The 23,796-nt window shown below is 41.3% G+C and overlaps 1 protein-coding gene and 1 pseudogene across 3 annotated transcripts in view; one reads left to right on the forward strand and one right to left on the reverse strand.

Moving 5' to 3' along the window:
- RIC3 (RIC3 acetylcholine receptor chaperone) overlaps positions 1 to 23,796 on the forward strand; it is a 43,380-nt gene that overhangs the window by 14,511 nt on the left and 5,073 nt on the right. Inside the window, exons 2-5 of one of the 2 annotated variants that reach the window (XM_080913139.1) lie at positions 2,145 to 2,371; positions 3,333 to 3,405; positions 6,048 to 6,141; positions 10,872 to 11,017. In XM_080913139.1, coding sequence (XP_080769265.1) covers positions 2,145 to 2,371; positions 3,333 to 3,405; positions 6,048 to 6,141; positions 10,872 to 11,017 — 540 coding nt within the window. The remainder of the gene's footprint in view (positions 1 to 2,144; positions 2,372 to 3,332; positions 3,406 to 6,047; positions 6,142 to 10,871; positions 11,018 to 23,796) is intronic. The other variant, XM_080913140.1, reaches the window with a different exon arrangement.
- On the reverse strand, positions 7,605 to 8,115 carry LOC308417846 (large ribosomal subunit protein eL6-like; annotated as a pseudogene). Its single transcript has one exon. The product of its transcript is annotated as a large ribosomal subunit protein eL6-like (transcript).

The raw sequence follows: 23,796 nt of genomic DNA on the forward strand, positions 1-23,796 counted from the left end.
CCTATGAGCTATTGCGTATCCTCAGTTCCCTGTCCCACTTTGGGACAGGATCTTGCTTTGCTGCCCAGGCCAGCCTTAACCACAGTCCTCTGCCTCATGCTCCAAGTGCTGGATTACAGGTATGTGCTGCCATGTCTGTCTATGACACTCTTACAGGATAGTTCCTAAGAACAAAGTCTGCATTTGCATCAATTCCATTTCAGTTTTCCATTTCCAGTTATGGAAGTCAGATGCTTGAAGAACCTCCATCATCACAGATCTGTAGTGTGTAAGTCAGCCTACCTGCATAACCATATTTGACAACTTCAGATTTACCACCAGAGAGGGACCAATCATTTATCACAGAGGACAGGCAAGCCACTTACCAGGGTGGCTGTGTTTTGCACTCCTAGCTCAGTGAGCAAAAATTCTTGCCTTCCCATATCTTGGCAAACTATTGCCACTTTCTACCATCCTATTGGGTAGAAAGTCCTGTCTCACTAATTGAGCATCTTGGCCACTGTTGGAGTTCTCACACCCATTAGTACTGGTAACTCAGCACTGACTGGTAACGGCCTTACTTTGAGTTTCGGTCATTTTATGTGTTGGCAGCCACTTAAGCTTCCCTTTGTGTAAGTTCCTTCCTCATGTCTTTGGTTCCTTTTGCTGTGAATTTTACATGATGTCGTTAAGTGGCAAGCTCTTCTATTTTATAGATATGTAGTCCTTTATCAGTTTTCCATGTTAGAGTCATTTCCTTGATTTCATCCTGTTTCTGTTCATGGTCTTCTGTGTTGAATGGAAATCCTTAATTTTGTTGAAGTCAAATCCAGCAAATTTGTAGTTTTACAATTTCTTTAAGGCCTTTCTGTTCTGTGGTGTTGTATACTTTAGTGTTACCCCTGCTAGAGATGGATCAGTAGTAAAGAGCACTGGCTGCTCTCCCAGAGGTTCAGAGTTCCATTCCCAACATTCTCTGCACGCAGATGAGCATGCAGAGTACTCATACATACCTACATAAATAAGTGCAGGAGGAGGAGGAAGAGGAGGAAGGGGAGCAGGAGAAGAATTTGGAGTGCCCCCCCCACACACTGGTTTTTCAAGCACACTTTTTCCTATGGCCCTTTGAAGACTTCGTCTCCCATTGTGCTTGTTGCATTAACTCTTAATGGAGTTTTAAAATGCAAAACAGTGGTTGACAAGCTTCTTCTCTCAGTTCTTCCGAGGTTGGGCCTTTGACCCTGTTTCTACTCTATGAATCCTGGAGGCTCAGCTGTAGCTAATTCAAAGGGGGATGTTTGCTTCCTCTCCAAGCTGTGTACTCAATCTTCCTCCAAGGAATTTGGAATTGGGGCCAGTCTTAGCTATTTTCTTGAAGGAGTTGCAAATTGAGAGGTTTGGAATGACTGTCTTCTACTATAGGCACAAAGAGATTAGAGGAGTTATCTGAAGAAAGAAATTGAAGATGTGAACAAAGAAACAAAGGGAAAAGGCTATGGTCCCATAGAGAGGAGAGAGTTTGAGTTGGAATGCGAAAGTAGCCGGCCTGAATCCTGATGGCTTTCCAGTTTGTGGTTCTGTTCCCTCCCAAGAACATTACATTTTCTTTTGTATTAGATAGGGGTGGCTAACCACTGTAACGGATAGACTCCAATGTATATAATGGCCCTCACACAATAGAAGCTTGTTTCTCACACACACAAACAGGACCAGACGGTTCCAAGTTATCAGGGTAGCAGCAGTGGAGGCCTGTGCCACAGTTACTTAGGAACCAAGGCTAATGGAGGCTTTGGCATTTCCAACATATGACTTTCAGGGTCTCCCTGAACATTAGTAGCCATCCTACAGAAGGAAAATGATCATGTAGTTGAGACTTTGGGAAGCTTTATAGACCAAGTTCCTTTGGCTGGAACTCTGTCAGGGGGCCACATTTAATTCTACAGGAGGCCAGGAAATGTAGTTCAGTCATGGACCCGGAAGGAAGAGGAAATGGGTTTAGTGAACAGATAAAGATGACCACAAAGTGCTTTGTATCCATATGAAACCCCCATCTTTCTGATCAAATTCCTGCTTTTGTCTTAAACATGTTTAAGTTGCTTCTGTTATTTGAACTTCAGTGCACATTTAAAACAGAAGAAATAAAACCAATTAATTAATTTTCTCAGGAAAACTGGGCCGATTTCCACCTATGATGCATCACCACTCGGCACCCTCAGATGGTCAGACACCAGGGGCTCGTTTCCAGAGGTCTCACCTTGCAGAGGCCTTTGCAAAGGCCAAGGGAGCAGGAGGAGGCGCTGGAGGAGGGGGTAGCGGAAGAGGATTGATGGGCCAGATCATCCCAATCTATGGCTTTGGGATTTTTTTGTACATACTGTACATTTTGTTTAAGGTAAGTGAAATTGTTGTATATGTATGAGATATATGTATGTCTTATGTGTATATCAGTGAAAATCTAATGCCATTGTAATAAAATCACTGTGTCTGGTAAATCCCTGAAAGGGTCACTCAGCCCTTTCAGATCCATCGTTTCTTTGAAAGCTTCATCATTTCCTTGTGAAAGATTTACGATTTACTAACATCTCAGTTTTACAGAGAGAAATCTTAGGATCGGTTTACAACTAAATAAAGGTCCAAGATTTGAACTTGAATTTTCTAGTCCATAATCCAAACAGCACTAAACTCCAAAGAAAAAGAACAAAAGACTAGGCATCTTTGACAGCTGAAAGACCATTAAGATGCTTTAAGAAGCAGCTTGTTCGTAGGATGGGCACAAAGGTTTCCAAGTAGCCACTGTGAGGCCATATTTAGTGGTGCCAGTGTGTGAGATACTGTGCCTGGTGTCATCTCTGTAATTCTGTCACGTCCAGACACTAAACCTAATATTTCCTGGTTGTGGGAAGTCATTCTGGGTCTTTTAAGGGAGACCCCAAATAAGTTCCACTTCTAGGCAGGGTTTTTCTCTGTGCTGAGGTATAGAAGCCTTACCTTATTAAACTCATGCCTCGGTAAAGTGCGGGGGTTTAGTCTCTTCTCACCCAGGAATTCTGCAGGCAGTGTGTGTGGAGATGGACATGTCCCGGGTACTACGTCACCTGCCCTGGAGGAGCATGGGTACAGCAGGTGACCGAGGGGTCTTGGTTTTCCTTGTACTTGATCTTTGCTTCAGTTGTTTTTACCTTCTCGACGCTTCCAGCAGCTTTAAAAAGACGTTTCTCTAATGTCATTCTTGGCTTGATTTCTGACTTAATTTTTGTCTCCCAGCTCTTTTTGTTTTCTCATTTAACATGAGGTGTTCCGTGACTTTGGGGTTCTGAGCTGCTGCTGATGTGCTGTGCCTCCTTCATCCTCAGCTTTCAAAGGGGAAAACTGCAGAGGATCGGAACTGCCCCACTGCCCCACCCGGAAACGCCCACAGGAAGATTAGTGAGTGCCCCTCCCTTGGCAGTGGTAGTGAGTTGGAGTGGGATGCAATCAGGGGAAGGGTCTGTAGTTATGTCCCAAAGGCGTTTCTCAAATGTGAAGGATATTGGGCCTCAAAGGGCTAATGCTGCCTGCGCTTTCCCACAAGGCTGCTCGTTCACTTTGGTACATATTAGGGATTAGCAGTCAACGTTTGTCTTAGTTACTTTTCACTTACAGAGTGCAAAATGTTTGGAGCAAATATGTTTATTTCAGAGGAAAACTGAAGGAGAAACTGCGTCCCCGTCACATTCCACTACACACTTTGGAGCCTTTAAGTGAGCTGTCAAGTAGTGCCTAGCCAGGTTTCTTTGTGCTGTCAGTCCTTGGTGCTAAGAGTGTATACACTAGAATGGGTTCTAAGAATGTGTATATTAGAGTGTGTTCTGAGAATGTACACATTAGAGTGATGCTAGGAAAAATAATCTGTGGGGTAAAGCACTTGCTGAGCAAGCATGAAGACTCTACGTTAGAATCTTCAGCACGCATGTAAAAGCCAGGCATGGCTGTAGCTCCAGTGCTGGCGAGCGGACAGTGGACAGTTCTCAGATTCCCTGGCCAGCCAGCCCAGCCAGGGTTTATTGGTTTATTGTGAGGCCCTATTCAAGGGACTAAGGGAGAGCAAGAGAGGAAAATGCTGCCCGTCATTGTCTGTATATACCTGCATACTGACTTGCCTGGGTCACATCACATAAACCACACAGAGAAAAATAACTTGTAAGGAGGCATTACTAGAAAGAAGGGATTTGTCGAAAGCATAATGGGAATTATGTCTGGACGGCTTGAATGAAACTTGGGCAGACATGAACTCTTGAGCTTGTAGTGGTCCTATTGTGTAGCACAAACTCACCGAGGTCTTCCCGCCTCCTGAGTGCTGGAATTACAGGTCTGTATCACTTCACCCATCAGAGGTTTTCACGTTTGCTTTTTTCAAGTTTTAAAATTGAAAGATGTTTTTATTAAAATTTTTTTTTAAAGATATTGATAAAATGATGTTGGATGAGGCACAGAGCATCTGCCCAAGGCAGTATCTTCTTTTGGAATTTCTTTTAGGTTCTTTGTTGTATTAAATTCTTAGTCATATTTCACATCCTTCTTGGAAATCCTAAATAGTCAGGGGCTCTCTGAAGAAAACTGCTGTGTCTCAGTATGAGGTAGTAATGGTAACATCAGTAATTTAAAAAATCACCGACGGGAAATCTTGAACTGTTAAGAGGACTCAGTGGGTGGACATTCTGGTGAGTTTGACCCCCCAGAACCCACTTAAAAAGGCAAGATGTTGTAGCTTCTGTAACTCCCACACTCCACTGATGACATGGAGGAGGTCAGAGTATCGTCTAGAAGTTTGCAGAGCAGCTAGCCCAGAGTCTGAAGTGCAGGAGAAACGAACGATGCCCTGTATCAATAGAGTGGAAGGCCAGAACTGACTCCTGAAAGTTGTCTTCTAACCCTAAACATACATACACACACACGCACACACACACACACACACACCACAAAAATAAACAAAACAAACACTAATCACAAAAATAAAGAACAAAGATTGTTAAGACCTTCCTCCTGTCAGAGACTGATAGAAGTAAATCAAATGGCCGAATGGACGTCTGTTAATAACAAGAGCAATGCCAGTGAGTCAGCCTTATCCTTTATTATAAGGATATCATGCAAAAATAATAACCTCAGCACCACACAGTGCAGTTTGTACCCACTTCACAGGTATTAACTGAATTAAAAGGATTTTTACACCCAGGTAGTGGTGGCACATGATTGTAATCCCAGCCCCTGGTGGCAGAGGCAGGCAAATCTCTATGTTCAGGGCCAGCCTGGCCTACAGAGTGAGTTCCAGAATGGCCAGGCCTACACAGAGAGGTATGAAATCCAGGCCATTTATATACTGAGTAGTGTCTCTTTTTCCTACAACCTGAAAGTTCACTTTGTATTTTGAGTATTTCTTTGTTGTGTTTTAAATGTCTTTCTTAGTGTTTTCAGTGTGTGTGTGTGTGTGTGTTTGTGTATTTTCTAATGACACTGTTTAAAAAACAGCATCTATGGGACAGAGTTACACTCTAGCATGTTATATTCTTTATTCTAGACAACTAGGGTTAAGTTGGGTATTGAGGTCTCAACCATAGTTTAGGACTTTGTTTTACAGAAGTGTAATACTGACACCCTTAATTCCTAGATACCTCTGGACTTTAATACAGGCAGAGATCACCAAAGAGTCTTGATCCTTTATTTTTAGTTCTGTGTAGACTTGCTATCCTACCCAGGAGCATTGTTTGAATCACAAACTGTTGTCTACTGTCTGCATTTACTCTGGGGTGACTTCTTAGCAGGGTGTTTTTTGGTGCTGGATGTTTTCTTTAGTTGGCTGTGCTGGATTACTGAGTGGAAGAGGGAGTGATTTATTTATCATTCCCTAAATGAATGTCCTGCTGTGCTTGCTGGCCAGACCCCTGTACTTTGTGCTGATTGTATTAGTTAGAGAAGCCCTGTCCGAGTGTCTTAACAAGCCTAGATTACCTCAGATCATTTCAGCTAGCCATTTCTTGGAAGGACTTAGGGAGTTGCCCATAATGGTTCTTAAATTGATGTTTGTTTTTCAGCCAATTTTGAACTTGTTCAACTACAAGAAAAACTAAAAGAGACAGAGGAAGCCATGGAAAAATTAATCAACAGAGTGGGACCTAATGGGGAGAGGTAAGTTTTCATCAAATAGGACTCAGACAATTTCATATTTATAGATTGTCTACACTTTGGCTGTTAATGCATAGACCATATGTTTTTATCTTACATAATTGTCAGCTTAGGTGCAATATATGTATTCTTTCTTAATTAACATTCATTTTCATATCATTGAGAAACTTGTTTTCAAGTGTTAAACGTGGTACAAATTATTGTCAGAGTTTGTAAAACTTTTAAATCTTGTTAGGTCAAATAACCTAGTTTTAAGAAGGATCTTCTAGTTGTCTAATATAAATTTTAAGTAAAATCTGGTTATTGAACATTGTATTTTTTAATACCAAATAAGAAGAAAGAAGCAAGGGCCTGAAGAGATGACTTGGTGGTTAAGAGCACTTGCTCTTCCTGAGGACCTGGGTTCAATTTTTAATACCTACATGGCAGCTCACAGCTGTCTTTAACACCAATTCCAGGGGAGGAGCTCCACTGCTCCTTTTGCCTCTGTGAGTACTGCATACATCCAGGCAAACGCTCATACACATAGAAAGCAACTGTCATCACAGCAGGCATTTGTGTTTGTGTTGACTACTCCTAGTGCAGAATTAAACATACAAAGTAGGTGTCAAGGGCCAGACTAATCCTTTAGGAAGGTACACTTCTGTCCTGCCAAACTGGCCAAGAATCTGAAAAGGTGGGTGCGGAAGGGTCATGGAAACTGGAACACCAGAATGTGGTACTTAGTACTAAGACAGAGTCCGTCTCAGCTGAGCCTTCTCACAGGGAGGAGGGAGAACTTCACAGTGGATCATAAAATCACCTGCAGGATACTGAGGAGCCTCACCCTTACCTTCATGGGAAACTGTGGAGTCTTTGATGCAAGGAACAGGTGGTGGCCTCTTCTGTGTGTCATCTTTCAGCTACTTAAGCTCCCTGCCTCGCCTTTTGCTCACTGACATCTAGTTTAACCATCCTTTGTTGCAAATAAGATGTCCTCAAATTGCTACATCTCACCTGAATGCATAGCTCCATACATATTCAGCATTCTCCATGTTATGGCTGATATAAAACACAACATCAAACTCATATACACAGGTTAAGGGACTAAGGTGAAATGTTCTAATTTCTGCCTTCAGAATTAGCATGATTTCCTTCTGAGAGTCGTTTGTCTGGTGACCTACCCTCTAGAAACATGGCGTGACCTGTGGAAGCGCTGATTAGCAAAGAGCCTGGTTCTGAGTCGCCTGGACTTGTGGATGTTCTTATGTACTCTCCTGTATCCCCCCCACATAATGACTCTTTCTGTCTCTGTCTCTGTCTCTCTCTCTCTCTCGCTTTTGCTCTCTCTCTCTCTCGCTTTTGCTCTCTCTCTCTCTCTCTCTCTCTCTCTCTCTCTCTCTCTCTCTCTTGCTCTCTCTCTCTTCTATAGCATCTGTGCGCCTTTTTAAAAACATATAAAGCTGTTTAATTGAGTTGTTAACAATTTAGAACACCAGTTTGTGGGGATACATCCTGTTTGTCAGGGAGAGCTGAGATCGCACGTAGCCCTGGAGCTGAGGAACAGCTTTAAACTTCGGCAAAATCTGCGAGTCCGCAGTTTTCTGATCAGCCTTTCATTGCTCTGTAATCCCGTATTTCTCCTTCTTGAAGATCTCACCCTCCTGATGTGAAGCTGCTTCTTGAGTTTAATCCTCAGTCAGGTGTTTGGGGATTTTAACCTCACTGATAATTGACTTTTGTAGAGGTGGCAATGACAAACCTCTGGTGTGTTCTGCGCAGAGGAACTCTGTTAAGGGCAAGATGTCCAGTCACAAGTAGCAAGCCACTGCCCAGCTGCTTCAGGAAAACCACTCTCCTGCCCCTGTGGCACCCGGTGAGGATGATTAGGGCAGTCCCAGAGTGATGCTGGAGCGCAGCCTTCTCACGTGCTGAATGAAGCTTCCCATGGCTGGGTAGCTTCTGAGGCACATCTTCAGCAGGATAATACCTAGGCATTTTTCAAAGCTTTACCACCTGGGTGCCACCATTCTTGTCCCCACCAACTGTTTTGTGACAGTAGCAAGGACCTTCTCCTTTTTCTTCTTTTTTTCAACCTTGGTCTTGGCAGCTGAGTATTTCCTTTTGTACAAGGTCTTTCTGGAACACATAGCATATCGGGAGTACCTGCCAATTCCTCTAACCAGGACAGGGTTTCAGCTACAATGGGGCTTCGCCTTCTTGGGCATTTTGTTCTGTTGTTAGCCTTACTCTTTCCTTTCTGTTTGCTCTCTCTGTATTTAGCTCTTGGATTTGGACTTGACGATTCCTTCAGTTAAAAGACAGCTGCCATTATTTTTTACCTCTGATCCTGTATTTTCTACCTCTGATCCTGTATATTTTACTAGCATTTTGGGATCTGCCATATACAATCTGTCCACCTCTGCTTGTTCATGTAGCTTCTCATGATTCTTGACCATGTAGGCCTTGGTTTTGAGGGATTGAATTTAAGGTTAATTTGAGATTTAATGTGGTAACAAAGTCCCAAGTAGACCTGCTGAGGAAGTAATTGGGCAGCATGGATAGATGGGTAAGAAGTAAAGATTAAGGACAAGGTTAGGACATCTTTGGTTTAAGGTAATGGCTTAGCCTGTGATGCTGGGACAACCTCCCTGGAGCATGACTCCAAGAATGGAGACATGGGAGTCTAAAAACTGTGCCTTCATTGATGGCCAGGCTTTACTGAGCGGAGAAAATGGGCACAGTCAGAACGCAGAAGTGGGAGGAAGGCAGCTGAGGCTGTGGCTAATGCAGGAAGTTCCAGAAGGATGCTCTACAGTATGAGAAATCAAAAGGAACAAACTGGAAGATGCGCAGGAGTAAAACAGTTACTGATGAGTTTTGTAAGTTTTGGCAGAGGATACAGTGGAGGCCCCATTCCAGAGGTGTAGACGAAAGCAGTGGCGAGGAGATAAGAACCAGGCAGACAGACACAGCCATTACAGATGAGGCTGTGGCAACGCTGCCATGTCTGTGCATGACAACCTGGCAGGGAGAAGTCCACAGAAACAGTCACTGTGGTAAATTCAGAAGACATGCTCATGTGGATCCTGCCCTCTGTTTAATGGACAGCCCAGACACACTTTTTCCAAGTTAAAAGGATGTTCTAGTTTGAAATTTTGTCTGTTGATGCTTCTCCAAGCCTGGCTATGGTAATTAAGGGCTTCCATTTTTCCCTGAGAGGCTCGGTTTTGTTTCATTTAGTGTCAGAACTCTGTGTACAGTTACAGGAATGGTTTGTAAAACCTGGTGGCCAGAGCTTTGTGAACGTCGGCAGGTTGTCCTATTCCGCCCCTGAAGTCTCCCACAGAATGGGTCATTTTCATTAGAGGAACTTGGATAACTGGTCTGGTTTTGTTTTCTTCCTCGTGAGGGTGGTATAAATGGCACACCCTCCTTTTCCCTAGTTACAGTTGAAGGAGAAGCCTGTTTTTCCTGTTAGGTGAACTTTGTTAGTCTGAACAGAGAGAAGGACACAGCCAACACCTACACTGAGTAGAGTAGAGGGTGCCTCCATTACTGGTACATAGCTTTCTGCATGAGGCACTTCTGATGGATGCTTTGGGCTCTAGGAGATAAAGAGTAGTTTCTTAAATCCTCCACTAGATGGTTTCTGGTTTCTGTCCAGGATGCTGCCTCTCTGTGTGATGCAGTGTTTTCCTCTCAGCTGTGTGGCTGTCCTCAAGTCTCACACTGCACTTGCCAGTATTTGCCCAGAACCACAGCTCATCAGTAGTCTGATGAGGTTTCTAAACTGTGGAAATTGAGTACTGTGGTGGGCTGTGGGCTCATTGGTAGTATTTGCTTAGTAGGAATTGAAAAAGAAAAGGCACCCATCACCATGTGTAAATTTCAGTTTGTGGATCTCAGTTCCCCAGTTTCTCTGATTTACATGATTGAGTATTGTGAATTATCTACCCTTGAAATTCCACACTGTATCCTTACTCTTGAGCAAATGGAAAAAAGCCTTGTGGTTCTAGTCTAGTATTTTTCTATGGTTGAGTCTAATGGCCTAGAATATTTTTTCTTTGATGACTTGCTTTAGAGAAAGTGTCTCGTACTGAAGGGAATTGTCTTAGTTAGAGTTTTACTACTGTGAACAGATACCATGACCAAGGCAAATCTTATATAGGACAACACTGAATTGGGCTTAGTTTACATGTTCAGAGGTTCAGTCCATTGTCATCAAGGCAGGAACATGGAAACACCCAGGCAGGCATGGTGCAGGAGGAGTGGAGAGTTCTACATCCTCATCTGAAGTCTGCTAATAGAAGACTGACTTCCAGGCAGCTAGGGTGAGGGTCTTAAGCCCACACCCATCATGATCCACACCTACTCCAACAGGGCCACACCTCCTAATAATGCCACTCCCTGGGCGGGACATAGACAAACCAAGACGGGAATACATGTAAGAATCGGAGGAAAACTGCGGGACACTGGGGAATCAGGCTGCTGAGGTGAGAAGGTGAAACCATCAGGACCTTTTTCTCACGCCGATTCATCTTGGAACCTCAAGCAGCTACTTGATTGAAATACTCTGGAGATTAGGTTCCCCATTTATAAAATTACGACATTGAATTAACACCTCTGGTTACAGCCATGACTTCCCAGAAATCACCTGCTGTTAGACCTCCTCTTTGAGGAACCAAACAGATCGTGGTGAAGTTTTCCCTAGGAGTGATGACCACTAAATGGCTGAATTGTCTTTTTCTCAGCAGAGCACAGACTGTGACTTCTGACCAAGAGAAGCGATTACTGCATCAGCTCCGAGAAATCACCAGGGTCATGAAAGAAGGCAAGTTCATTGACACATCTCCAGAGAAGGAAGCCGAGGAAGCCCCGTACATGGAGGACTGGGAAGGTAAAATGCCCTGGCTTCCTTATTAGCTGTCACCCAGAAAGGAGCTCTTGCCAGTTTTCTTAAAAGTCAGTTTTGTGTAGAGACATGACATGGGCTGTTTACCAAATTTAAATGTGCAGTTGGCAAAGTTTGGCAAATGTGCAGTGATAATCGCACTGTAGTGTCAGAAAAGGACCATGTCATCACCCTAGGAAGTCCCGCCCTCCTGCCTGTGGTAGCACCTGAGCTGCTTTCTACCCCTTAACTTGGCTTTTTGTGTATAAATGGATAGCATTGCAGATTCGCTGTGATGGCTCTCTTCTGTTTAGAGGAATGCTTTTGAGATGCTTGTGTGGTGTTGAGAGTGTAGCACAAGCTCTTTCTGAAAGTGCTGGGCAGGATTATATAAATACACCACAATTTGTTAATCTACTCACTGTGGATTAACATTGGGCTCTTTCTAGCTTTGAACTGTAGGATTCAAGCTTTTGTGAAATTTGCACGAGAAGCTTTTTTGGACAGTTGTGCTTCTTTTGGTATATGTTTAGGAGTGGGATCTCGGGTTTTATAGTGGGTGCATGTTTAAATTTATTAGGCCCTTTAAGGTGCATTTCCATCTGTAGCTTGTGAGTCAGTTTCCCCATATCCTTGCTAATATGCTGTTTTTGTAAATGTTGGCCATTCTAATGATTTTACAGTGCTATTGCAATCATAGCTCAAATTTGCATTTCCCCAGTGACTACGAGGCAGAACATTTTTCACATGCTATTTGCAAATGGTATGTCTCTGCTGAAGAGTGTTCAAATCATCATTTTTGAATATTGGGTTGAATGTGTTTTTATTAAGTTGCAACATGTTATTTATTGTGCAGGGGTGAGTCTTTGGTTTTGTTTTGTTTTGTTTTGAGAGAGAGAAATGGTTTTGTAATACAGTACCCCTGACTGGCCTGATACTCACCATACAGCACCCAAGCTAACCTTGACTCATCATCCTGTGGCTCAGCCTCCCTGGTACTGGCTATATATGTGTGCCTCAACTGTGCCTAGTGGCAGGGGTTTTGATGTGTCTTGGATACAAGTACTTTACCACTTAGGTATTTTATATATGTTTTCTCATAACATGCAACTTGCCTGTTTATTTGCCTAATAGCATATTTCTAAGGAAAGTGTTACATTTTTATGAACTCATACTTACCATTTTTCTTCTGAATCACATTTTTGTGTGTTCTCTTTAAGATATCTTTGCCTATTCCACATGTTTTCATCTAGAAGTTATATGGCTTTAGTGCTTATGTTTAGGCTTATTTTGAGAATTCAAAAGAACATTATTTTTGAAATTAAAATATAATTACATCATTTTCCTTCTCCATTTTCTCCTTCCTTGAGTTAATCTTTATAGATGGTAAGGCATCAGGACTTAAATTTGCTTTGCATATCATGGTACTGTGTCACTCTCCATTAATTTGATTTAATTAATAACTTTAGCATACTGGCTGAAAATCAGTTGAGTGTGTGTGTGTGTGTGTGTGTGTGTGTGTGTGTGTGTGTGGTTCCTGGGTGTGAAACCTAGAGTTTGCAGTGGTGGGTACATGCTCTAACATTGAGCTCCATTTTTAGTGCAATACCACATGGTAAATGGTTAGCCCTGAAAACACACACACACACACACACACACACACACACTCACACACCATATATGTAGCTAACAGATCGGGCAGGTTGTATTTATATATTTAAGAATACACATGTTGAAGTCTAGGAATTGGTTCACAATCCACTGAACACCATTCTCAAGCAGGTTTAGTTTATTGAGCCTATACCCCAGGACTGGCTGACCAGGGCCAAGGTCCAGATTCGAGCCATGACCCAGAGTTAAGATTCTGTAGGGTTTTAAAGCCCCAAATCTACAAACATCTGTGTCAAGTTATTTCACCAGCAGGATTTAGGAATAGAGTATTTCCTTAGGAACTTGTGTTTGTTGTACATTTTCCCTGCTCCTATTAGTTGGGTTATTCATCTGTGGCAGGGGACTTGCCTTGTCTAATATTCATGTCTTAACTTGTCAACCAGGATGGGTTCACCCCACGGGCAGGAAGTGCTATTAGGTGGTTGGTTCAGGTCCAGGCTTTTTGTGGCTAAATATACAAAGCAGTTCTACTGACTTCTGTCATGATTGGTTCTAACGGACACAGAACATAACAGAATATGTAATTAATTTTGGCATTAGAAAGTTTCCTAGTAATGGAGGAAACATAGGAGGAAGCTTCCTTATAATGGTGAGCTAGCCAGTTAACAGTTACCTAGGCCTTAAAATTTTTACCTAGGTCCAAACACACACATGTAACAATTAAAGAATGAGAACCTTACATTGGTTTTTGGTTATAAAATAACCAGATAGAAAATAATCATATGTTAAAATCTATTTTCCAGATTAAAACCTACTTGATATATCATGATAATATATAACTAGACTTGGTTTACAAAGGATTTTCCCCCTTTTATTAAAAATATTCTTTTCTCATACAATATGTTCTGATTACAGTTTCTTTTCCCTCTTCCTAATTCCTCCACACTTCCTTCCCATTCAGATCCACTCCCTTTCTCTCATTACAAAAGCAAACAAACAAAAAAAATCAAACAAAAAAAGGCTTATAAGAGGTAACTACAAGAAGTAACAAATTAAATATGAAATAAAACAAAAAACATCACATTAAAGTTGCACAAGGCAAACCAACAGAAGGAAAAGAGCCCCAAGACGAGGTACAATAATCAGAGACCTGTTTGTTCACACACAGGAGTCCTATAAAAACACTAAACTGAAAGCTGTAACATATCTGTGGAGGACCTGGTGCACACCCGTGTAGCTCTGTGCTCGCTGTAGCCGTGTCTGTGAGTTCATAGGAGCCTTGCTAAGCTGATTCAGAGGCCCTTGTTCTAATCTCCTCCGTCTGTCCTCTCTGGCTCTCATACTGTTTCTGCCTCTTTTTCCTTGGGATTCCCTGAGCTTTGAGAGGAAGGGTTTGATGGAGACTTAGCATTTAGAGTGTGTGCTCCAAGGACTCTCTGTGTAATGTCTAGTTATGGGTCTCTGTATTTGTTTGTGAAGGATTATTTTTAATATTTGTGTTTTAAAGGCTACTTACTAGTGATTTTCCTACACTGCGTTTGGACTTTATTTCAGAGTAAATGTTGGTCACAGTCTCATAAAGTGCAGTATGGTTGCAATCTTTTCCAGAAGAGTTTTTGTGTGGAATTGCTGTTAATCCATAATCCTTAGTGAAGTTTATTGGTGCCAACCTAGGGGATTTTTATTGTTTGGACTGTGCATGTGCACACCCATGTGTGTGCCTGTGTGTGTGTGTGTGTGTGTAGAATTACAAAAATAAATTCAATTTCTTTGATACTTTCTCAAATGTGCTTTGAACACAGTTTTAAATTTTTTACATGCTTCCTCCAAATGTCTTGTTAGAAAAAAGTTGTTCATAATCTTCCCTACCTACTTAACGCCTGTGATAGACACAAGGGGAGTGCTCACTTTTCTGTCTTGATGCTAATCTTTTCCTCCTCTCACTTCTTTTCTAATCATCTACAGAGGCCTATCACTTTGGTCTTTTCAAATACCTGTGTTTTGGTCTCATTGTTAGGTTGGCTCTGGAGAATACTTAAAGGCCGATTGAGCCCTCGTAAGGCCAGTTTGTACCTGGTGTGTCTATCACAAGTTACTCTGGATAGTAGAACACAATTGCTCTTTGGACGTTCTGACATCTTGTTCCTTCCCATTTCAGTACTCATTAGAGTACCTAAGAAACTGTAGATCTCAGCAGATTCTAACCCCTTCCTTCTCTGAACTCTTATGTCTGTTTTCTATTAACTCAAGGAGTTAACCCTTTCCCTTCCTTGGAATTACTGTGTACCACTTGTTTTGTAGTGAAGATTTGCAACAGATATAAACAGACATTTTAGCAAAGAGGATATACAGATTGAAAATATGCACATTAAAGCATGTTCAACATACTTTTTCTCTAAGAAAATACAAGTTAAAATTAGAATAAGATAGCTGGGTGTAGTAGCGCACACCTTTAACCTGAGCAGAGGCACAGGCACAGGCAGATGGATGGGTCTCTGTGAGTTCAGGGCCAGCCTGGTCTATATAGCAAATTCCAGACAACAGGGATACATAGTCAGACTCTCTCTCTCTCTCTCTCTCTTTCTCTCTCTCTCTCTCTCTCTCTCTCTCTCTCTCTCTCTCTATATATATATATATATATATATATATATATATATATATATATATATATATATATATATATTAGGATGCTTCATCATACCTTTTAGAATGACCAAAATAAGAAATAACAGCACCAGATTGAGATGCAAAGGAACTGTCATGCATACCTGTGAGTGACATAAATAGAATGTATGTGTATTAGTTACTTCTCTGTTTCTGTGACCAAATTACCTGCTTTGCTGATGGCAGGGAAGGCTTGGTGGTATATCTCATTTAATAACAAGGAAGGACCAGAAACAGGGAAGTGGCCAGGGATGCTATATACCCAATGATCCATCCCCAATAATCTATGATCCTCTAGCTAGGCTTTACCTCCTCCACATCCCCCCAAAATAGAACTTACAGCTGGGAAGCAAGCATTCAAAATATAGCATGTAATGGGCATTTCATATTCAATCCACAATAGCATGTTTTGGAAAATGATGTAGCAGTCTGTTTAAAAACCTAAGCATGAAATCAAAACAACTCTGAGATTCCACCTCACCCCAGTCAGAATGGCTAAGATCACAAACTCAGATGACAGCAGATGCTGGAGAGGATTTGGAGAAAGAGGAACACTCCTCCACTGTTGGTGGGGTTGTAAACTGGTACAACCACTCTGGAAATCAGTCTGGCGGGTCCTCAGAAAATTGGACATAGTACTACCTGAAGACCCAGTTATTCCACTTCTGGGCATATACCCTAGAGATGCTCCAACATACAGTAAGGACACATGCTCCACTATGTTCATAGCAGCCCTATTTATAATAGCCAGAAGCTGGAAAGAACCCAGATGTTCTTCAGTAGATGAATGGATACAAAAATTGTGGTATATTTACACAATGGAGTACTACTCAGCTATCAGAAACAATGACTTTATGAAATTCCTAGGAAAATGGACTTATCTAGAGAATATCATCCTGAGTAAGGTAACCCAGTCACAGAAGAACAGACATAATATGCAGTCACTGATGATTGGATACTAACCCCAGAAAGCTCTGAATACCCCCAGAAACAACTCACAGGCCATATGAAGCTCAAGAAAAACAAAGACTAAAAAGTGAAAGCCTCAGTCCTTCTTAGGAAAAAATAAGTGTATAGCACTCTCTCAAAGTGTGGTACACCTGAACCTTAAATCATTAATAATCTAAGAGCTAAGAATATAGCCTTGTGGCAATTTTTGGTATTCAAAAATCATTATGTTTAATCTATACACACCAAGAAAACTCTGACTGTTTCCATGCTATGTTCTGTTCTACATGTACTTTATGCTTTTGGTAACTAGTAAGCTTTAAATGCATACTATCAAACCTCTAAAAGAATTAAGCTCTGACAAAAATATATTCATATAATGTTATGCCAAAATGCCTTTAAAAATCTGTACATGCACCTCTCTTTTTAAAAAATAAAGTTGAAAGAGAAAAAAAGAAGCTGAAACCAACCAATCTGTCTTCAAGAGATTTAGACCAAACTGAGTTACTTGGAAAGGACACTCTCCGATGTGTAGGGCTGCCTGCCAGCTTTGTAGTGTGTTCTAGGTTCCTAAGCTTATGTGGGCTCACCCAAGCTGGGGTATGCTTGGTAGTATAGTTGTCTTTGAGTCACTTCCATTTCAGTAAGTGAAACCTCACCCCTATTCTTCTACATATTCTCAGTAAAACTCTTTGGTTCACCAAAAAAATAAAAATTTAAAAAAATTAAAAAAAAAGAAAGTTATTTTTCCAAGGTAAAAAGAATTATCACACTTAATGTTACATTGTTTACTGCCACTGAATGGGCTTTCCTGTTCTAGGCAAGTGGTTGTGGTATAGAAGTCAATCATTAAAAGTAATGCTGTGGATAAGCAAGTAGTGTATTTTTCAACACACCAAAAATAGCAACATTTAGACTTAAAATCATACTTCATGATGATGATGGAGATCTTTGAGAAGCTCATTAATAACTTCCTTAAACAATTGCACGGGAACCTGGAGAACACACTCAAACAAACCGAAGCCCTTAAAAAAGAAACACAAAAAAAAATTACTCAAAGAACTACAGGAAAACACAACCATACAGGTGAAGAAATTGAAAATGGAAATAGAAACAATAAGGACACAAAAATAGACAACCTAGAGAGAGAAAACCTAAGAAAGAAATCAGGAGTCACAGATGCAAGCATCACCAATGGACTAAAAGAGATGGAAGAGAGGATCTCAGAGGCAAAAGAAAACATAGAAAAAATGAATAATAAAAAAAAAGCCCAAGCATGCCAATTCTGTGCATTATTGCAATTGTAGCCTTGATATTTATCCCCAAGAAATTAAGACGGGGACATGTAGAACTTGTACATGAATATTTACAGCATCCTTGTCTCCCCAGAATCTGCCCTTTAGCAGGTGAATAGGTTAAATGGTGTTACATGTATTCCACAGTGTACCACAAAGCAATAAAAAGGAATAGATTATTGTTACATGCATAGAATTTTGCTGAGCAAAGGGTAGAAGATTATTTAAAAAGTTAAGATTTTATATGTATTATCTTCAAATGGCAAAGGTGTGGGGATAGATACAGACTAGTAGTTGCTAGGGTTTAAGGGGTGACATGCCAGTAGGAAGGGTTGGGGGTGTGGTCTTGAAGGACAACATCATGAGGCAGCCTTGTGGATGGATGCATTCTCTGCTATATTTTCTTTTTATGTATGTTCAATGCATGCATGTGTGTGCGGTATCTTTGTATGTGTGCACATTCACATGTGTGTGCAGGTGACAGGTTGAGGTCAGGTGTTTTTATATATTGAGGCAGGAACTCTTGTTTGAACCTCCAGCTTGCCAAGTTCACTAGTCTAGCTAGCCACCTTGTCTTGAGGAGCCTGTCTCTGCTTCCCAAGCACAAACATGCAGGTCTTTCATGCTCAGCTGTTAATGTATGTGGGTGCTGCAGATTTAATTCCAGGCATTTCCATTGAATGCTCCCAGCACCTGTTCTGCTAATGTAGGTATCTTAGCACTAATATAGGAATCTTGGTTATGATATTAAGCTATATTTTTCCATGCCACTATTGGAAGAACTGGAATAACCCGAAATTTCTGTGCTTCTTATAACTACATGTCAACCTGTACTTATCTCAAATAAAAAGGTGAATCTATTAAAATTAACATAAGAAGCTCAAGCATAAATGTCAGTAGGACAGCTTTCCATCAATAGCACGTTCACCTTTAGTATGTAAGACAGTATAGGAGCTTAAAGGATAGCACTGGCCTGCAAATGTCTATAGAAAATATGGATGGAAACGATTGGTAGGTTTAATATATAAAAAGTTTGTGACTAATGCAGGAGCCACTGAAATGTTCACAGTTGAATAGTTCTCAAAAGAAGCACTGCCACCAGCTGTAGAACCTGTGGGAAAGCATTTCCGTCTCACTTGTCACCAATGAAAGAAATGCTTTCTTTCTGCTTGTCAATGTGTATTATGTGACCATATTCCCAGCATTACTCCTTTCCCCATCATTTCCTACCTGCCTTGTAGGCTGTGTTGAGATCACATGGAGTTTTAGCTGTGGTTCTAACTTGTAAAGACACGTGCTTTTTCTGCCTTAATTATTTTTTGACCATGGTATTCCATTTACTGCACATTACCAATGATTTTACATTGATAAGTCAACCTTTTTCTTCCTCCCTTACACCTCTCCCCCCCACCTTTCTTTTTCAGAGACAAACTCTTACCATATAGCCCAGGTTAGCCTTGAACTCCTCCCTTTGCCAGTGCCTCCCAAGTGCTGGGACTTTAGGTGTAGACAGCTGTGCACAACTTGCTTCCCCTCTTACGAGGAATTGAACTTCTGGCCTTTGAACACAATTTGCATATTAGGAAGTGCTTCACCGCTGAGCTCCACTGGCAGTCCATTTACAAGATGTGTTCTGCAACAGGGTCTCACTAGTTGCCTTGAAGTCTGGCCTGGTACCTTGCATCGTACGTAGCTAGGATCACAGGCTTGAGCACCAAGCTTGCCACCACGTTCTTATATCCAGCTTCACAGTTGCTGAGCTTAACTTGGTAAATTTGTTATGCCAATGTCCCACTATGTTTTTGATGTTGATATGTTAAAGGATTAGTCCCTAAACTACCGCTACTGGGATGTGCACCTTTAGGAAGTGGGGCCGCAGGGAAGGTCCTTAGCAGTTTTTGTGGGTGCCCTCAGAGGTGACTTTGTGTGGCACCCCAACCACTTCCACTTTACTTTCTGGCCTTTGTAAGCAGTTTGGCTCTGCTGCTTGCCTCTGTTGTAAGGTGCTGCTCTTGCCAGAGGCCTGAAGCAATGGGCTGCCCGATCTTGGACTAGAATCTCCAGACCCATCAGCCACAATAAACCTTCCTCTTATGAGCTAATTATCTAAGGAATGTCATTGCAGTGATAATGACACATTCCCTTCAAATATTTTTACTCTATGGAAAGTAAATTCAGAATACCTGGATATGTATATGGAGTTGTCATCTTGCTAGAATATTCACAAGCATGCCTTTCCTTAGAAATCTGAAATTCCGGAGCTGGGAGCCCAACTCAGTGGGTAAGAGCATTGATTGCTCTTCCAGAGTGCCTGGGTTCAATCTCCAAAATCCACATGGTTACTCACAACTATCTGTAACTCCAGTTTCAAGGGATCCTTCTAGCCTCCTTGGGCACCAGGCATGCACATGGTACACAGATGTATGTGCAGCAAAAACACTCACACATTAAAAAAAAAATCTGAAAATCCTTCATTCTGTATTTTCTATTTCATTGAAAACAAGAAATACTGTTTTTGTCGAATCCCTTTTCTCAGTAGGTAGTCTGGGGCTCTAGTTAGCTATGTGTTTTCTGTCTGGAATTTATTTTCATCTTATATTTAAAAATCTGGATTTGGTCACAACCATTGGTTCTGTCTGCATAAGCATGAATGTGCTTTTATACTACTTTTGCCCAGCCGTTTGTGAGCCTTCCTTCAGTGAATAGATGTTTTCTTTCATCCCTTTTTATTGATGCTTTGGTGTATTTTTATTTCCTGGTCTAGTAATTAAAAACCAGGCACATTGATCAACCTCCAAAATTTCTCAGAATCTTCATTTCTTTGTCATTTATATCTTTTCACAGAATTCTCCAATGTGAACGTCTAATACATGGATCTGATTTTCAGACATATTTATCTTCATCTTGTGACCTTTATCCATTGGTATGAGTTTTTCATCTTGTGATCACGCCTTCCTGTTTACAGTAGTTCTGTTTCCCATTTGCTCTGTATCCTCTTGAGTGTCACTAGGGATCAGTTGACATGTTAAATCCTATTTCCTGTGTTAACTATTTTATTAGTGACTGCTGTATAATTTGCTTAGTTTGGTTCTCATTGCTATGCTTTTCATAGAAGTAATGAATCTTTATTATTTGCTTATATTTCCTAAAGATGTTTTTAAAATATTAAGTCATTTGACATGAGCTACTTCAGCATTCAGGTGGGTCATTAGTGATAGTTTTGGATTTAACATTAGTATTACTTACATATAATTAATTGGTTTTTAGTTTCCAATTTATATAGGATATCTTCTTTCTGTCCTTTCTCCTTCACTCTACATATTCCCTTAGAGCTGAAATGAATCTCATAGCTAGCACAGAGTTGGGCCTTTTATTTTTTTAATCTTTTCACCATTATGTTGATTAGAAAATTTAACCCATTTATATTCAATGTTACAAATGATAGGTAAGGATTTACTAGTGTCGTTTAAGATTTTTATTACATTTATTTATGTTTGTGTTTGTATGTGTGTTCATATGCATCTAGATGTGCACCATAGTGTGCATATGGATGTCAGACACCCTGTCAAAGTTGGTTCTGTTCTTCCACTATGTTGGTCCTGAAGATGGAACCCCAGGTTGTTAGGCTTGGTGCTAAGGTAAATGCTTTTACCCCACAGAGCCATCTCACTAGCCCCTGACTGTTATTTTGGTAGTTTTAAAATCTGGTTCTTTTGTAGATTCTTTGTTCTTCTCTTTCAGTCTTTTTAAGTTTAGATTTTGATGTTTTGTTCGTATATTTAGGTGGCTTGTTTAAAGCTTGGATTCCCCCAGGGAATGGCCTAGAGTTGGAATGAGCTATAAAACTGAGTCTGCAGAGGCTCTGTTGAAATGGGCCTGGAAACATGAGTCTAAAAGGTTTGGCCTCACACTGGGGCAGTCTGAGGGCCTATTCTGCATTAGAAAGTCTGTGGACATTCCTTTAGGTCCTGAGACTGTGGGATCCAGAGGTGATCTAGAAGCTTGGTGCTATGTATTGTCTAGTGCTCACATCTACTGAAATGAGCATGGGTCCTGAATCCACCCAACTGTAGAAATTAGCTTCAGGTTAGCACCATCAGTAGGTTAGTCTGGATCCCATGTCTACATTTAACAACTTGGTTTCTGATTCTAGATGTATCTTTATTCTGGACAGACATAGATGTTGTGGCTGGGTTTCCTAACTGTTTCTGTCTGTAATCTAAAGCTCACTTGTTGCTGGGAAGGCCGGGACCCTGTTTCTGTGGGGTTAGTATAGAGATTGCTAGGTGTAGGCATAACTAGGGTCATAGGGCTGCCTAGGGACTTTGTGCTAGCTTGGCCTGATGTCTTGGGCCGTGGAGGCCAGGATGACTGAATTCTGGGGCTGCTAGATTGGGCCTAGAGTTGGAGTCTAATTGTTTTTTCTCTGACACCAAAGCAGGTAGTTGTCGCGCGCCCCACGTCCGGCCGGCAGGAATAGGTGTGCAACAACAAGATTCTTCTGCGAACAACCTTTATTGTACAGCACTCTGAGCAGGGGATCTCCTGATCAGGGAACTTCTCTCTGAGCAGGGAACTCCCTGAGCAGGCGATCTCTCTTGGTCAGGGCATCTCCCTACCGGGGTCTTCTGTACAGGCGATCTCTCACGTGTGATCTCCCACGTGCGATCTCCTCTACCGGGTCTTCTTCCCTCACGTGCGATCTCTCTTACCGGGTCTTCTCCCTCACGTTCAATCTCCCTTACCGGGTCTTCTCTCCTCATGTGCGATCTCCCCACGTGGGAGAGAAATGCACTGCTTATATATGCCTAAGAGCCTTGTGTTGCTACCTGATTGGTGCATCCTCCAGTAGCTCATTAGTGGCTATGACGTGGTGTTAAGCACTGAGGGGAAAGGTTATTGTAGGCTAAACAATGGGTGGGAAGCTGGCGCCATCTATTGGCGCCAACGGCTTCCTACAGGTAGTCATCAAAATACAAAGGTAAGTTTTGCTCTTTATATAGAGTAAATGTAAGTAAATGAAATTCTCTTGAGAAGTCAGTGGTTGAGATCTAACTAGCAAGGCCCTGCTATGAGCTTGTGAAGGCCTTGGGTAACTATCACTGTCCATTTTCTATTGCTATAACTGAATACCAGATGAGGTCACTGATAAAAGATGGAGGTTTATTTAGTTGCTGCTCTGGGAGTCTAAGAACATGGTGTCAGCATCCACTTGGCATCTGGTCAGAGACTCCTTGCTAGGTCATTGTGTGGCAGAGGTCACATGGCCAGAAAGAGCAAGCTTGATGTCTTCTTACAAAGACATGAATACCATCATGTTGAACCTACCTCCAGATTTAATCCTACCTTCTGACTTAATCCCCTTCTAAAGACCTGTCCTCAAAATACCACTAACATGTAACTTTGAGAATTGAGCTTCCACGGGGTTTTGGAAAGGGACACTCATACCATAGTAGAAGCTACACTCTTGCGTTACCTAGCACTCCGTCCAGTTACCTGGGAGTGACGTCTGTACAGCCAAGATCCTGATACTCATCAGTACTGGTAAGGGTTTAGTAAGAGCGAGTTTTTACATCACTGGGAGAACTGAACTATTGTATAACTCTACTGCAGAGTAAGTTGGTGAGGATACAAAGTTGGTCAGGCCAAAGTACGACTGTTCTCTTTGGCCTACCCTCCATATTTCTAGAAGGCCATCTTGAGGAATTGGGGTGGGTGGTCGAGGTTTATACAGAGTTCCTCACTCCCACATAGCTTACAATGGAGATGAGTTGGAAGGAAGCTGCTCAGGTCCCTTGTGTGAGAGTGGTAAATCACATATGTTGCACAACAGAGAAATACCAATGACACATATTAAAGGAAAAAATTATAGGACAACCATACATATTCAACATAATCCTTCTTTATTAAAAAAGCAGGAAAATACTGTGCATAAATGATTTTAAAAGCCAGAGGTAAAGAAATTACCAGTGGTAGGATTCTGGGTGACTTGCATTTTCTCCTAAAATTTGTTTGTAATTAAAACTAGTAGGAAAAAATAACAAAATCAAGGCTATGCTACCATCCTTAAAAATCTGCAAAGTTTGAACTTTTATAAATGTTGTAATAAGTTTTGGATACTTTTATAATAATGTTGTAAAAATGTTCCTGGATACCTCACATGTACCAAAAGATTGCTGTTTTTCACAACTGATGGCCAAAAAGTGGTGTCTATTGGAGCTGAATGTGCAGTTATCATCAGCATAAAGTGAATTCTACAGTTTTCCA

This window comes from Micromys minutus (genome assembly GCF_963924665.1).
Source record: "Micromys minutus genome assembly, chromosome: 2".
NCBI lineage: Eukaryota > Metazoa > Chordata > Mammalia > Rodentia > Muridae > Micromys > Micromys minutus.